General features: G+C 41.4%; 1 protein-coding gene across 1 annotated transcript in view; it reads right to left on the reverse strand.

Annotated features, from left to right (window-relative positions):
- Positions 1-15925, reverse strand: part of LOC308295406 (free fatty acid receptor 2-like) — a gene marked incomplete at both ends in the record, with an annotated part of 30583 nt that extends 14658 nt beyond the window's left edge. Inside the window, 2 exons of the mRNA XM_080738461.1 lie at positions 14735-14903; positions 15835-15925. Of these exons, the coding sequence (XP_080594587.1) occupies positions 14735-14903; positions 15835-15925 (260 nt within the window). The remainder of the gene's footprint in view (positions 1-14734; positions 14904-15834) is intronic.
- Between the last annotated feature and the right edge of the window lie 2115 nt (positions 15926-18040).

The following is an 18040-nucleotide window of genomic DNA, read 5'->3' on the forward strand; positions in this document are numbered from 1 at the left end:
GAGAAAAAAAGTTGAGAAAAAATAATTGAGAAAAAAAAAATTTTGAGAAAAAAAAATGTTGAGAAAAAAAAATGTTTGAGAAAAAAAAAAATTTTGAGAAAAAAAAAATTGAGAAAAAAAAAATGTGAGAAAAAAAAATGTTTGAGAAAAAAAAAAATTTGAGAAAAAAAAAATGTTGAGAAAAAAATATTTAAGAAAAAAAAAATTTGAGAAAAAAAAATCTTTTGAGAAAAAAAAATTGAGAAAAAAAAATTTTTGAGAAAAAAATTTTTGAGAAAAAAAAATTTTGAGAAAAAAAAATTGAGAAAAAAAAAATTGAGAAAAAAATTTTTTTTGAGAAAAAAAAAAAATTATGACACCAGCCGCGAGTCTGTACGACAAACGGTTCATGAGTTATAGAGGCACTTCCTGTTTGGCGAAGGACACTTCCTGTTACAGAGGGGGCGGGGCTTAATCAATTACAGCTCATCCCTATTGGCCGGAAAAAGACCAAAGTTGTGTGTGCATTTTAAAGTTTAAATCACGTTGCTAGGCAAAAGTATGGCAGAGTTATGTGGCGCCAAAGTTTCTGGTTTTTTTTCGGAGTCCCCCATTCTAAGTCAATGGGGTTTTTGGGCGTCGTTTTTTGCGAATTACGTCGCAATCGTATCGCGGATCGGAAAGAAAAGTAATAGCACACCATTCCCGGCCGAGCCGCACATTTTGATGTATATATTGCGGGGGTGGCGTAAATTGTGCGGCAGTTATTACGAGCAGAAATTTGCAAGAACATGACTTACTTACTTACTTACTGACTTAAGTATGGCGGATTACAATAAGTGTTTTGCCATTGCATGGCAGGCACACTTAACTAAACTAACTAACTAACTACACATACCAAAAATACAAAATGTGCCACAGACATGGACAAATCTTGCCACGGACACGTCTGTCAGCATCAGCAAACAAATCAGTCAGCTCCATATATGGGAACAAAAGGGGCATGCCCATATATGACCATACAAATGACTGGGGCTGACAGATACAGATATCTCCATATGAGCATAAAAGGGACAAGGATTGACAGATACAGAGATCTCCATATATGGGCATATCAGTTAGGTTGGCGGTGTGCGATGTGCAGTAGGTGTGAGGGCTGCACTAAAATGTAAAATGATAACAATGATTAATGTACTTGATTGATTGACTAGTATAAAACAAGAAATGACAGTCCTTTATATGCTGAGGTGATGACGTCACAGAGAGCGCTGAAGAGAAAGTCACGCTAAATCTTATATTCTACCACTTTTTCTAGTCACATGTTCAAATACTGGATTCTGATTGGTTTAAAACAGTGGTAAATGGGCCAACAACCTTGAGTTGGCTCATGGACCCCGCCCACTGAAACAATTAATGATTGTAACTAAAGATCCTTGCAAGTTGCAACTGTGTTTTCTTTCATTTACCGTATATGGAAAAAGTGGTAGAAAAGCAATTTACCATTCGAGGTTGTGGGTTGTTGGCTGATTTACCACTGTTTCAGGGTTGTTTGCCACTCGCCTGCAGCTCGTGGCACAACCCTGAAACAGTGGTAAATCAACCAACAACCCATTCCCTCTCATGGTAAATGGCTTACATACATTCACGCTTGTTTTTTTTTCTTTTTTTTTTTTTCAGTGGTTCTCAACCAGTGGTCCTTGAGGGGGTTCCAGGTGGTCCCCATCTAAATTATGGAGAGTTGGCTACCAAATGGACCCTTATAGATCTTCAACTTTTGAGTGCGTAAAGTGAAACCAAATGGACAGAGTTAAATTATTGTTAAACATCTGCATTACTTACTAAGTCTACACAATTAGAGAATGTGGAAGAATTGTTATTTTGATCAACATTTTCCTGTTATCTATCCACATCAATACAGCATGGAATTGGTGACAAAATCTTCATCTAACGATGACAAAATATTCTACGTTTCGGGCCTGAGAGGCAAAATTTCAACAAAATGGTGGTATCTGGCTCAAATACCAAATAAATAATGGTCTTTGGCGTGAAAAGGGTTGAAAACCACTGCAGTAGGCTAACCGGAAGTGAAAGTAGTCGACACGTCATTTGAGCTTTCTGCATTCTGCGTTGCATGGTGGTGTCCTGAGCTGGACATCCAGGGGCAGTGCAGAGCAACACCGCAGCGTCCCCAGTCTCTTCTGTAGAAGGACTCTAAATGCTCTCCTGAGTTCAGTGGTGGAGAAGTAGATGACAAACGGGTCCAGGCAGGCGTTGAAGGTGCTAGTGAGGAGGGCGAGCTGCCGAGCTCACACCATGACTGGTGTGACACCAGTCATGTTGCCATACCTTAGCAACATGCATGATACATTTATGTTAAGAAGTACATTCCCCCCCCCCCCCCCCCCCCGTTTCTACAGTTTCTTGGGCTGGATATGGCAGCCTGGAACGGTTGTGTGCAAGCTAAACTTGTTAGTAAACGTGCCACAATTAACAATAATGCATTGCACCTGTACAGCTGACCTGCAGAACCTGGGAATATACCATTTTGTCAAGATGGGGAGAATACGAGTGTGGAGAATATAATTATAATACTTTGTTAAAGTGACCATTTTGTTAAATTTTGCATTTGTAGTTATTTTATAATAATAATTTATAAATATAGCTGCAAGCAGCGATAAAGTGGCCAAAGGCAGAAAAAGCAGGAAAGCAAAAAAGCATCAAGGGAAAGCAAAGAACAAATCAAAGAAAAACTGGAAGCAGTGTTCTTCCGAACAGGTCTCCGGCAGGTCAGGTGTTTTTTGTTTGGTTTTTTTGGCCTAGTGGTGACTATAATAGGCCAAAGTGAAAAGGGTACCACGTGTTCGTGGGCATTTCACGGCAATCGGACGCTGCATGCGGGATTTGAGACATGTTGTTCCAAAAATGTGTTTTGCAAAAATTGACCCGCTGGTGGTGCTATAACAGGCCAATGTGAGAAGGGTGGCATCCGTTCCTTGGCCTAGTGGGAATGGGTGTGCAAAATCTCACACACATAGCAGGCTGCGTTTGAGACAATTTGTTCAAAAAGGAGCAATCCTGCAAACCTTGGAATTCAATTTTAGCCAATTAGATAGAATATGATATCGGACAAATCCGTCATGATCACATCACTGTAGAGATACTGTGTACTGATTTGTGTGATTTTCGGATACAATTTGAAGGAGTAATATCGAAGAATGTGTTTTACATACTGTAAGTCTGCCTTCTGGTTGCGCTATAAATGGCAGATGTGAAAAATGCAGGGCACAGGTTTTTCCTTGGCCTCTGGGAAGTGTGCATACAAAGTTTTACACTAATCGGTGGTTATAGGTAAAAGCACAAATTGGCCTCTACACAACATGTATGCAAAAGACTGTAGGATTTGGGAAACACTTTGTCACGGGGCAGCCCGTGCCCTATAGACATATGCAATCTGCTTAAAGACATTGCGCACACACACACACACACACACACACACACACACACACACACACACACACACACACACACACACACACACACACACACACACACACACACACACACACACACACACACACACACACACACACACACACACACACACACACACACACACACACACACACACACACACACACACACACACACACACACACACACACACACACACACACACACACACACACACACACACACACACACACACACACACACCTCTGTTGAATGTGCATGTCACAGCCCCTTGGCCTGGCCTGTGTAGCCCTATGTATGGTGGATTCCTGTATTTGTGCTTCTTCCACAGAGCCTATGGGTGTCGGCCAATGGAGCCTGATGATGATTAGGTGCATTGGGAGCACCTGGCCAGTGCTCCCTGGCTCCCCATAAAAGACTGGGTGGAAAGCCAGTCTCTCTCTCCCTCCCCAGACGACAGCACCCTTTGTTTTTGCAGTTCCTTTGAGTTTACACTCTTTACAACACCCCACATCATCATACTTACCACACATACATGCATTGCTGACACTACTGATTACTGACTTACACACCTCATACTCTTGTAAATATGAGTTAACCCTTTTAGTTAATACATTATTGTTATTTATACCCCGTCCCCTACCATGTGTCCTCCTCAATTTGTCATTGCCTACGGGCCAGGTCGTGACAGTGCAAGTCAAACAGAACAGGGCTGTACCACTCCACTTAAATAGGGGTGGAGGTTGCCAATACTGTGGAGGAGGGGGGGTGTTAGACAAAGACATTGAGCAAAGTTTTTCTAACAGCTCTGTACATGAATTCCAACCTGAATATGTAGTGTAAAACACTTTCACATTTATTGAAAGGGTAATGTATTCAGAGAGAGAGACTGTAAGCTGCTATATCAGCCATTTCAAGGTAATTGGTTTCCTGGTTAGTGGCAAGGGCCCCATAGCCTAGTGCAGTGTTTGTTATTTTTGCCTTTTTCTTGAGTTTTGCCTTTTGTTCCCGTTCCCGAGTTCTCTATTTTTAGATTTTTGGCAAAGTGTATTTTTGCTATTTTTGAATTTTGGGTTTCACTGTACAAAACTGCATGGTGGGGGCTGGATAAATAAAAATCTTAAAGAGACACAAATTGCTTATTATAAGCAGACATGGCAACCCAGGTACATTCAGAGCCCAGAACGCCAACTGACCTACTGACACTTTAATGCAAGGACAACAGGAAACCAAATTATGTTTTTCATGCCAGCTTTTTCAGCCTCCGCCTCTTTCAGGATATGAACAGAATGCCAGGAATAACGTATAGAGAGAAATATTTGTTACAAGTAAAAGTTCTGAATTCAAAATGTACTTGAATAAAAGTACAAAGGTATTGACATCAACTTGAAAGATTTTGAAAATAGCAGATCTACAAGCTCACAATGCAATACGTGAGCATGTACTGGAGTAGCCTAGAATTAAGAGTAAAGTATAAAATACCTAAAAATTGTACTAAGGGTAGTACTTGAGTAAATGTACTTGGTTACTTTTACACCACTGGCATTGTAGACCCAATTATATTATATCCAACCAGATTCTTGTACAACATGATAAAGAAATAGTCATATAATAGTATGAATTTCAGTTTATTTACACAAAGGATTGGCAATTACAAAATATTATAGCAGGATTGTTTTCTGTAAGTGGCTAGCAGAGTCAGACTTAACCAAAATTAAAGGAGTAGTTCACCCCCAAAATGACTTTTTTTCCCTATTGATTAGTCACGCCATGGAGACTAGAGTTCAATGATATTTTTCGTTTTGTCGCATTTCTAAGACAAAAATGTGATAATAAATTTACCCCCATTCATTCCGGATGTCCGGAATCAATGGGGGTAAATTTACTCGATGTCTTAGGAATGTGACAAAAACCCAAAAATATTATTGAACTCTACTCTCCATGGCGTGACTAATCAATAGAAAAAAAGTCATTTTGGGGTGAACTACTCCTTTAAATTGTCTTTTTGAAAAACATTGAGGGGAAGGAGCTGGGGGTCAAAACTTGAGGGGCTCACAGGCGGCTCTGGTGTCCTGTCAGCAGAGCAGAGAGAGCAGTGACTATGAATTCCAATTTGGGGGGGGGGGGGGGGGGGGACTCCACTTTCCCCCAGGGTGTTGGCGCCCTGCCAGCCTAGGTGGAGGAGGGAGAGAGAAATGAGTACTTATGCTGATTGTCAGATGGCCTGCAGGTGTGAACACCCAGTCAACTGGCATGAGAGGCTGAGTTTCCCCTGGTTTGCCACAATGAATCAATAAATAAATGCATATATAAATATAATTATATACTCAAACATCATTACTTTATAAAGAAACTCAAGTCATTACTTCAAAATCTAATCAACTACTTCAAAACAAACTATTACATTCAAAATACTAGCGTTTTAGCAAAATGAGGAAATCCCATGTTAAAGTCAGCCTTTTTGCAAAATCAAACTAACAGAGTCCTTTCAACATATTTTAAAAACCAACCAACCAACCAAGCCATTGACAATAAATCATATAAATCATCATGTTAACTCACCGTTGAGTATGTATAGCCTACTGAAGTCAGCAACCAGCAGCATCAACCATGCTTCCAAACACACTGAGTGAGGAGGAAGTGGCCTCAACTCAACCACTATTTATACCCTTGCTTAAGAAGGTTGCCATGTTTGGTTGGGTTGCCATGTTTCGTTGCAATACCAGGGTTTTCACGGCAAAATGTTGTAAAATGTATTTTAAATGCATGAGGTAAGGCTTGAACAGGGGACCTCTGGAATGATAGACAAAGACCATACCAGGTGAACTATGCACAGCTCTTCACAGTGAGAAAATATTACTTTAAATGTTTGTTTTAGAAGCAGAAGAATAATTTGCATAAAACCGCAATATGCATTGAATTATTAAAAAAGCATGTTTCAATTTTTAAAAAATCCGATCCGACAGATCTTTAGATATTGGTCCAAAGTTCATGTAAAAAAAGTTCCGTGCACGTGACGCGAAAGTTCTGGAATAAAAGCGGGTTTAAGTGTTTTACAAACTGCTCAAAATGGCGGAAAATCTAAGGGCGGAGCTTACTTAACAAAGACACAGATGTCTTCCGCTTGAGTCAAGGCACGCGTGTAAGCAAGTTGCATGTCTTCAAACAAAACGAGGCATGACTTATGCCCCTTTAAAGTTTGAGTTTTCAAACGCTCCGTATAGCGCCCCCCTTTGGCCAATTGGAGTAAGATTGCTTTCAGTGATATTTGGACTAACCCTCTACATATTTGCCAAATGCCATGAACGTGTCACTTTGCATGTATGATTTAGAGGCAGAAGAATAATTTGCATATAACTGCAACATTGAGTGAATTATTAAAAAATAATGTTTCGCTTTAAAGACAATCCGCCTAACTTCTCTGACCGTATTGGTCCAAAGTTCATGTAAAAAAAGTTTCGCGCACGTTACGCGAAAATCCCAGGAGGAGATAGATTTTGACTGTTTTTCATATAATTCAAAATTGTGGGAGAGGTAAAGGTCAGAGTTCAAAAGTCAGTGTGTAAAAGTTGTTTGGCATGAGGAGATGCATAAGTGTATACAGGTTTCATGGCTGGACCTGAAACAGAGCATGAGCTTTACCTGTTCAAAGTTGGCATTTTTCAAAGGCTTCCTACAGCGCCACCCTTTGGCCGATTGTTGCGAGATTCGCGTTTTAGCCGCTTGGCATAGTCCTCTGCCATACTGCCGAGTTTCGTAAAAAGCGACTGCACGGTCTAGCCGCTAGAGGAAAAGTGGCGGAAGAATAATAATAGTGCTGAAGTCCAATATCAATAAGTGGCCATTTGGCCACTTCGTGGTCTTGGCCACTAATAAACAGCCTTTGAAAAACCTCTTATATTATTTAATATCTTCAATTTAAAAGGGAAAAGCATATATGATTATCCACAGTATATCATACTCCCTAAATATGTTTGCACCGCTCATTTCGCACGGTGCGATTTTTATTGCGTCCGTAAGGTCGCAGTTTAGTATCAAAACCTCCACCGGCCGTCCGTCACGTCACACGTCACACCTTTGCCCTGCTCATATCTCCGCATCAGTATGACATCACACTGCTGACATCAGTATGACATCACACCGTACACAAATACCCTAGCAACCAACTGTTTAGCCCCATATTTGGACACGAACAACATATAACTCCATATGATAAACAGTTGGTTGCTAGGGTAAAAAACATGGTTGCTATGGTAAACAGCTGGTTGTTAGGGTAAACAGTTGGTTGCACCGCCAACGTCTGGGACTGGTTTCTAGGATTAGGACCCGCCGCAGTGGTGTCCGGTAAGAACTTAACCGAGATGCCTTGAATCGTATGGAAGGCCCTGAAGTCTTGCTGGTAGAACTACCTGAAGATCTTGAGATGGTTGGATGTGATGATAAGCTATAGGGCTATAGACTTCGGTGTTCCTGGCTGTATGGTCTGAGTCGAGGAATGCTTCTCTCTTCTCCGGTGTCAAAGGCTCCTATTTATAGGGCTTGTTTGTGTATGAAGGTGACATCAGCATGATGTCATCTTGATGAGGTCACTAACTAGACATCTCCATATATGGGCCGCTCATTTGTGTACGATGTGATATTAGCGTGATGTCACCCTGATGAGGTCAGCAGCTAGATATCTCCATATATGGAGATATCGAATGTGAGGTGAGGTGAGATACGTCAGTCATCTCCATATATGGAGATTCATGGAGATAAGCGACCAACGGTCGCTTATCTCCCGATTAGGGAGTCTTACTGGTATCTATACTATGACGTGACGTCACAATGACGTCACAGTGCGTGACACCTCATCCCAGCTCATCCATATTTGGGAAATAAAAAAAACTACTCATAATCTCATAATTTCATATTATTAAAAAAACAATAGCAGAACTCATTGAACCCTCTGGTGTGTTCTGTCTGTAGGTTGTGTATCCAACGGGCTTCTTTTTGTAAGAGCAGCATATCTCTGTCACCCCCTCTCTTTACAGGCTGTACCGTCTCCATGCCTTGAAATCTCAAGGAACACACCTCCTGCCCTGCCCAGTTAAAATGTCTTGCCACAAAGTGGCTTAGCTCATGCAGGCTTTATTTAAATTGCATTGTACACAAATGACAAATATTTAAAGATAACATGAAATGCTTTTTTGAGAGTAGTTATTTTCAATGCATGACATACTTTGTTGTCAAAACAGCTGATCCACAGTCTCACAACTTTTCTGATAGCAACATGTGAGCTTATGTAGATTGGCTATTTTCACTAGTTTTGGGTCCCTCACATTTCTATTTTATGTCTCAGGCTAAAAGGTTTGGGAACCAATCTAAAGTAGCTTGGTTCATAATGGAAGGACATTGTTTATAGTCTGAAAAGGAGGCCATTGCTCCATGTCAAAGGAAAGATTGGCAGCATGTGAGGTCCAAAGGTCAAGGGTTCGAAAGTGTTATCTCATAGTTGCTCTCCTGTGTGATAGATATGACCACCTCAACTGTGTAAGGCTGAAACCTACTTTCCCCAGCAGGAATTTTAAATAGACTTTATTATTTAAATAGGCAAAACTTGAAGGTGGGTGGCGGTGTGTGAAGGTGGATGGAGGTGGGTAAAAGTGGGTGGAGGTGCTTCCCCCTTCCTCCCCCCTCCAGTTTCTTGTCCTACGCTTCTGTGTATAGCCCGTCTTGAAAAGGGTTCCCGGTGTCGCGAACCCCCTGTCTATAAGTATATACTGCTCTCGGTAGCAGTTATCAGCACCAATATATTTGCTGGGTTAGGGTTATTTTCTGCTGGCCCATCCACTCTCACTTCCCTCTTCTTGACCGAAGAGGAGAAACTAAGACCACAGCAATGAGAGGAGAGGAAGTGATGTGCACACCGAGGAGAGAGAACTATGAAACCAAAAGCTATTTTATCTCTCCTCTGCTCCTTTCAGTACCGGGAAGTCGGGAACTTCTATGCAATAGTCAAAATTAGTTGATCTGTTTAACAGGTGTGTCTCATAATGAACCTGATGGTAGCAGCGATAAGGGACATCATGGTAACTCTTAGTATTTACAAAGATGATCTTTGGAAATGAACACAGACCTTTTGGCTGATAGATGTCCATCTTTGAAACACACTCTGTAATGTCATCTTCCAGTTGGTCCTATAGAAAGCAGGAAGAAAAAATCTAAAGAAAGCACGTGCATTTTTTCTTCTTTTCCTTATTTTCTCATCACAGGCAACACCATTGTGCCCACCTGCTTTGCACTTAGTAATTTGGATTTAGAACGCTGATTAAAGGGAAGTTCATCCAACAAATTATTTTGTGACGTCATTACGTTCACTGCCAGCTTTGGTGTAGCTCAGAAGAAATGGACAAAGAGCCACCGGAATTTAATTAACTAACTATAGCTTAAGCACACAAAGAAGCTCTGGATAAAGACGAGATTGTAAATATGAAAGCGATTTTTAGACTTTCTATTTAGGGAATATTCAAGCTTAGGCTGAAAGTAAAAATAACTACCATGAAACATTGGATTGCATTTCAATAAACATCACTTAGTAATAGTAGTTAATACTAACAAAGTCAGAATAAATAGATTATATATTACCACACATAAGCTACTTGTAGAGCTTTCCACCGGTTCAAAATGACAGACCCTAACCCTAATGGACCCCTGAAATAGGTTTCAAATCTGAGTGGAGCCGACTTAAAAAAAAAAAAAGAAAGAAATTAAAAGAAAAGAAAAGAAAAAAAAAACACACACGGAAGGCTGTTCTTATTTCACACCCACAGCCATCATACACAGCCACAGCCAGCAACAGAGCATGCAGTCAAAGCTCTGTTGCAGCATGCAGCCAATACACAACGCAACACAACACAATGGGAATGGTGGGTTGCTGCTAGGCCTTGCGCCGGTCGGGGGAAATAAATAGACCAATCAATCGCAATTGTGTCCCCCAATAGTGGAGGGACATTCAAACTCTTCAGTGATGGTACAAGCCTCAGTGTAGATTGTGTGGCAGTGCCGATGAGGGGCAGGATAGAATTTAGAGATTTGAAACTTTCCAGAATCCTTATGGATTATTCTCATCTTCATCAGTGCAGAAAAGTACATTTCAGATCTTTTCAGCCTTTAAAACAACTGCCAATGCACTTCCCAATGTGTTGCCGTTACTGCATGCCAGACAGACAGACAGACAGACAGACAGACAGACAGACACCTTAGTTACTAAATTATAAAAGTAACTAGTAATTAGTTACTTAACTTAAAAAAAAAGATATAATAAAAATGATGCATTGTGGAGGGGAAAAGTCAGTTACTTCATTTTTTTCGTTTTTTTAAGGGAGCAAGACAACTTCAATCGGTCTGTTTGGTTGACTCTGGGTGACATGCTATGGCGATTTTTTTTTCAGTAACGTGTTTCCCAATAGGAAGGCAGAGGGGGTGGGGCTTAGGCAATTACAGATCATTCCTATTGGCCATGTAAGTACACACCAAATTCCGAGACAGTACAATGCTGAAAACACGAGTTATGGCTTATTAGAGCTCAACCAATAGGAAGACAGAGGGGCGGGGTTTCAGCAATAATGATGTGTCCCCATTGGCCAGGTTAAGTCCAATAACCGAGTTTCGAGACGGTACCATGCTGCGAACTGGAGTTGTGGCTGTTTAAATCCCAGCCAATAAGAAGACAGAGGGGGCGGGGCTTAGCAATAAATTACAGCTCGTCCGTACTGGCCATCTAAGTAAACACCAAGTTTCGAGAGGGTACCATGCTGCAAACTTTAATTATAGCTGTTTAAAGCTCAGCCAATAGGAAGATAGGGGCGGGGCTTAAGAGGGCTTACGTCTTAAAGCTATACTGTGTAAGTTGCTAAACTAGTGGTCAGTAGCGGTATTGCTTTTTTCGGACGTTTTTCGCCCGGAGTCGTCGCGGACCACCACCGCGGACCACCGGAGCGGCGCCGCAAACCACCGCGATGATACGAATCCGTGGAGGGGTAGAACCATGGTAGAACGTAATTTTCTGGACAGGATTTGGGGATTAAGAGGTTAAGAATCCTTCAGATCCTTCACCATGCTAAACACTGTAGCTGAGGGAAGCTACTTCCTGAAAATACGGCAGATACGCCTGTGATTGGCCGGTAGTGTACCATGTGTTTATGATCCGCGATATGATTGGCCAACGTATACAGATGATGCAGATGACGTCATTTTGCAGCGAAATTCTCCCCCCCTCACGGCTCATAGAAAACATATAAAGAGAAGGCTTTAGAAGCTGAAATTAACGGAGTGGGGATTCTAAAACTTTAGCGATTTAAAAGTTAGGACAATTTTAAGATTTGTTTTATAAAAAAAGTTACATGGTATAACTTTAAGTCCCTATTGGCCGTTTAAATCCAGACACCAAGTTTCAAGACGGTACCATGCTGTGAACTGGAGTTATGGATGTTTAAAGCCCAGCCAATAGGAATACAGAGGGGGCAGGGCTTAATCAATTACAGCTCGTCCCTATTGGCCGGAAAAAGTCCAAAGTTGTGTGAGCGTTTTAACGTTTAAATCCCATTGCTAGGCAAAAGTATGCCAGAGTATTTATTGTTTTTCCATTCAAAGTCAATGGGGTTTTTTGGCGTTGTTTTTTGCAAATTACGTCGCCATGGTAACGCGGATCAGAAAAGAAAAGTAATAGCACCCCATTCCCGGCCGAGCCGCACGTTTTGATGTATATATTGCGGGGGTGGTGTAAATCGTGCGGCAGTTATTATGTGCCGAAATTTGCAAGGGAATGTATTTAATTACTTACTTTAGTATGGCGGATTACAAAAAGTGTTTTGCCATTGCAAGGCAGGCACACTTAACGAGTTATGTTATTATTTACAGAGAAAGGTAGTTTCATTACGTAACGCCGTTATTCCTAACACTGATTACCATATACTGTAGTAAAGGGTAACAGCATTGTTTTAAAGTATGAAAGTGTGTGCTGACTGAGTGCGTTCATTACCAGCTCTGTTTCCACTTGGTGGACTGCATCCTTAATCCCAGGCTTGTGCTTCTCATATAGGGCTTCGGTCACAGCAGTGCATTCTGGGAACAGTAGATTCAGCTTATCAGACAGAGTGTAGTTGATTCCTAGGCTGCGTCTCATTCTGATCTGAGATCCTACAGGCCATTTTTTTCCCTTGTGTCAAGTCTCTTATGCCTGCTCGAAGGACATAGGAAATAGGAATAGGAGTAAACCTTGACATCCATGTTGATTGCCCATCCAGTCCCCTTGTGAGAGATTTCAAAAATCTTATCGACTCTCTCAATTTAGTCCAAAATGTCAATGGCTCCACTCACGAGAAAGGCCACACGTCTAGACATCCTGAATCATGTTGCCCCCCTAAAATCCAGGCAGCCCAAACCCAAAACTCAGCCTTGGCTAAACGAGGCCACCAGACAAGACTGCAGAGAGGCGGAGCGAAAGTGGAAAGCAAACCGGCTACAAGTTTTTTACAATAGCCTGAGAGCAATCCTAATTAATTACCAAGACATTGTTGAAACCGAAAGGTTAAAATATTCAAAAACTGCCACAGACCAAAAGTCCTTTTTGATACCATCAACTCAGTCTTAAAGCCTCAAATCACTAACACAATGTCCCCTATCACCTGTGAACAGTTTCTCGATTTCTTTGTAAAAAAAGGTAACTGACATCAGGTCAGGTATTTCATCATCCATAAACAACCACCCCACACCCCCCGCGCCTAGAGCTTTTTTCCGCCAGTTCGAGCCTGTGTCCCTCCCTCATTTACAGGACTTAGTCTCCCACATGAGACCTACAACCTGTTCCCTTGATATTATCCCCTCACAGCTACTCAAAGAGGCCTTTGAAACGTTAGGTCCTAGCATCATGTCAATTATAAACAGCTGTCTTAGCTCAGGTCAAGTCCCCCCATATTTCAAACATGCAGTTGTCCAGCCCATCATCCGTAAATATGGTATTTCTTTCCACTTATATGCAGACGATACACAGTTGTACATCCCACTAAAGCCCGACAGAACTCACTCCCTGAAACCTATACTTGATTGTCTTTCTGAAATAAAATCCTGGATGTCCACACACTTCCTTAGGTTAAATGATGACAAAACAGAAATTGCACTCTTCTGCCCCCACATAAAACCGCTGAGATCTCCACCTCCCTTGAATCCTTATCCCCCTTCGTTAAAACACATATTAAAAATCTTGGTGTATTATTTGACCCATCCCTGAAATTTGGGTTAGGGTTAGGGTTAGGCTTCTGACTGGCACCTGGAGACGGGACCATATTACCCCGGTGCTGGCCTCTCTCCACTGGCTGCCAGTCAGGTTCAGAACCGATTTTAAAATCCTTGTATTTGTTTTTAAAGCTTTAAACGGACTAGCACCACCCTACATCACAGAGCTACTGATCTACTCAGTGTTGAAGACAGGGCTAAACATAGGCCTGATCACCAATTATGATGAAACAGCCTACTAGGGATGGAGCTCATACATTTTTATTGATAATGAGCACCTTATTGATCCTGCTTATTGAGCCGGGCTTTTATCAAGCCCACTATTGAGCGTTTTCTAATATTTTCTGGAAAACTGTGAGAAAACAAATTCTGTACATAACTGATATCTTTTTTTATTGGCCAGTTGTTTGCGACTGTGAGTTTGTTGCTGACCACCATCTAAAAGATGACAATTGACAAAAGTAACAAATAATATTAAATATCATTGAAACAATCATTCATTAATGTACAATAAGTGTTAAATGGCTTTATATTATGGATAGTACTGTAATCATTTCTTGATGGCCTCTTGTCTTGATTGTTTAAACATGACGTCATGGGCCACTATGCTCGATAACAAGCTTGATAAGCCCAAAGCTTATTGATACCGGGTACTCAATAAATCTGTTATCGGGTTATCGAGCTACCCTTGTTTAGGGCTCCATCCCTACAGCCTACAGGAGAGAAGTGGAGAATCTGGAAGCATGGTGCCAGGAGAACAATCTATCTCTCAATGTGGACAAAACAAAAGAGATTATCTTTGATTACAAGAGGCCTCCTAAAGTCCACTCACCCATCCAGATCGGGGGTGCTGCAGTGGAGAGAGTCAAAGAGTTCAAATTCCTGGGAGTACACATCACTGAGGATCTCACCTGGGCAGTGCAGACAGAAAAGGTGGTCAAGAAAGCACAACAACGCCTCTACTTCATCAGGAAACTGAAGAAAGCTGGGATGGGTCCTAAAGTCCTACGAGCTTTCTACAGGGGCACCACGGCGAGCATCCTGAATGGCTGCTTCACTGCCTGGTATGGCAGCTGCACTGACCTCAGCAACCACAAAGCACTGCAGAGGGTCGTGAGGACAGCCGAACGCATCAGCGGATGCAATCTCCCCCCCATCCAAGCCTTGTACGATGAACACTGTGTCAAAAAAGCCCAGGGAATCATCAAAGATCTACACCATCCCAACCACAGTCTGTTCAAGATATTGCCGCATGGAAAACGACTACGCAGTCTCAAAGCTACTAGCAACAGACTGCAAAAGAGCTTCTTTCCACAAACAATCAGGCACATGAACAAACTGTCAAAGACAAGAACGGTCCAGGGCAAAAGGAATCGCTACCCCCCCCCCCCCCCCCCTGTACTGTATGCACATGCACAGCTGAGGATGCTTTTTTCATTCTCTTTGCTCTTTTGCCTTTTGCACTCTCTTTCTTCCTAAGTCATTATTACTTATTATTTTAGATGTGTTGTTTTCTGTTGTTCTGCTTTATTTTATATACCACTGCATTGTCTCTAAGGAAGCCGAAAAAAGAATATGTTTTACTCTTATGTACCAGTACAAAAGACGTAACAATAAAGTACAACCTTGAACCTGAACTAAAAATGGGATTTACTTTCAAAATAGTCAATGCAAATCTGCCCTCAATCCCCTCAGTACCCGCATATCTGAGCAAACACCTCCAAAAGGTTAGCGACAACTACAGCCACAACACCAGAGGGAGTGCACACAACGATCTGATAACACAAACCCATAAGATACATATGGATACATTCTCCTTCAACAACACTGCCACCCTTCCTGAAACGGTTCCATCAGGGGAGTGTCATAGTGACATGCCCTTATTTGATAGTCGCAAGACTTTGGGGTATCCCCTGAAACTGTTCGAATATATAATGTGCATTTGGCCTTGTATGATCATTCATGTTTATCTTTCATTCAACAAGTTATTGACTATTTTGTCCTAAATTGCCATCAATTAATGTTATGTCAATGACATGTGCAGTTTGGAGGTATATCACTATTAAACTTTCCATCCAAGTGAGTGTTGTTGCATGTTGGCCTTCTCACCTGGAAAAAGAGGTCGTTCATCTGGTTCTTGGTGCCAGCACCTCTTCATCAGTTTTACCAGGTCCTCCAGCTCTGGGTCAGCCCCTTCCATGAATGGCCTTTGTCCCTTAGGGATCAGTTTCGTTATGATGGCGGGGCTGGTTTCTGAGAGAAGTGAAAGATAGATGATGGGAGGGGATGGAAGAAGAGAAGAGAATCCTTAGTAATCTATAGGAGCATTACGCCAAAGAGTGCCATCTGTGAGTGAGAGGCAATGTGTTATTTAAGGATTAAGAGATTGATGGAGAGAGAACTGAAAATATACAAATAACAAAGCAAGAACAAATAAAGCAGAGACATCAAATCACTTGCCATATGGTTCTTTCCCCTTCACAATGGTACACAGAAGTATCCCATAGCTAAAATTAAAAGAGAGACATCAGCAATTACTTTACACAAAGCATAGTAGATGTTTAACTTGCAAAATGAGAACACAAACAAAAACATCAAAATAGCAACAAGATGACATTTCCATATTGTTGGGTATTTGTCACTGTACACATTACTATTAGCCTACATGAACTTAAATTAAACTAAAACAAATCTAATAAAACCGAAAGATCAACATGACAACATGAACGTTCTACTTATGAAGCCTATACAATGCCACAGAAAATGATGAATACCTGTAGACATCAGAGGCGGGTGTGGATATGTAGGACAATGAGAAGGCCTCTGGAGGCATGTAGCTAGTCGTTCCCGCCCCCTTGCTATTAGCAGATGTTGACCAATCGACAAACTTGGAAAGGCCAAAGTCAGTGATCTGGATGAATAAGAGAGGAGAATGGAGGGATGAAAATAAATGCAACAGACATGCAGAGAAGTGGAAGAAGGAATAGAGAGAGGGTTAGGAGAGTTGATTGATGTTTTGATGGAAAGATGGAAGTTCCTATGTAGCTTCCATTTCCCCCAAACCAAGAGACACTTAGAAAAGAATAAACCCGGGACCAGTGTGTAATATTCCAATTCTGTATTCATTCACGGAGGCAGCATACAAAGTTCCAGTCAAAATGGTTCTACCTAAAGTACAATAGTTGATATTTAGTTTATTATATAGCATACATAACAAAAACACTTCACATGTAAACATTTTATTGGTCAATTATACATAGCATATGGATGGGACGACATCACATGAGTCCAAGTAGTGAGGTCAACCATAAGGCGCTGTGGATAATCAAAGTGTCAGTCAAAATAGAGGTGGGGCCGTTCTTTAGGGTTCCTTATCTGACCTCAGCCTGTAGCAAGACACGAACAGAGCCATAAGTAGATTGTCCAAAAACAAGTTAATCTTGATTTTAAAGAGAGATTAAGAGTGAACTAGAAACTACTGTTCCTAACGAAACAGTGTGGGCTCGCTTCAAGCCAAAAAAAATAATGGTGTAAATAAAACTGTCAAGATCCCAGGCAGTGCTCTCTTTGACAGTACTGACGTAAAATGGTAATGGAACCACAATGCAGACAATCAGTGTTAGTACATGAACTGAGGACGGTATGGACAATTAAATACAAATAAAATAAAAACATAGCAGACAGTCTTAATCCAAAGGGATTTACAATATTAAGATAATACATCAATACATCAACATCAAATGCATAGAAAATAGTAATCTCTCTCTAAACTAACCTACCCCATATGCCACCATGGTATGTCATGTATTTTATGACTTCTAGACAATTTGTAATGGAAAGCAATCGTCATGTTCTGTCTATCTCTAATTCCAAGCCGAAATGAGCCCCCTGTGACATAGAATGGGGCTGATTTCAAAAGAGTACCATTCAGACACACCCATTCAGAAAATCACTGAAACGAAAGGCAAGACTTAATGAATTGTTTTTTTTTTTTGAGGGCTTGAAGAGACACTGGGAAGACAAAAAAAAAGAAAAAAAATGAAACATGTGACATTTATGGTGTAGTCCCTTTAAGGAATCCATCCATCCATCTTCAACCGCTTATCCGGAATCGGGTCGCGGGGGTAACAGTTCCAACTGAGACTTCCAGATTTCCTTATCCTGCGCAACTTCCTCCACTCCCTCTGGGAGTATACCGAGGCGTTCCCAGGCCAGTCTGGATATATAATCCTTCCATCTGGTTTTACGTCTGCCACGGGGTCTCCTCCCAGTGGGATGCGCATCGAGGACCTTCCTAGGAAGGCGCTCGGGGGGC

The sequence above is a fragment of the Nannobrachium achirus genome, assembly GCF_963921795.1.
Source record: "Nannobrachium achirus genome assembly, chromosome: 12".
NCBI classification, from domain to species: Eukaryota; Metazoa; Chordata; class Actinopteri; order Myctophiformes; family Myctophidae; genus Nannobrachium; species Nannobrachium achirus.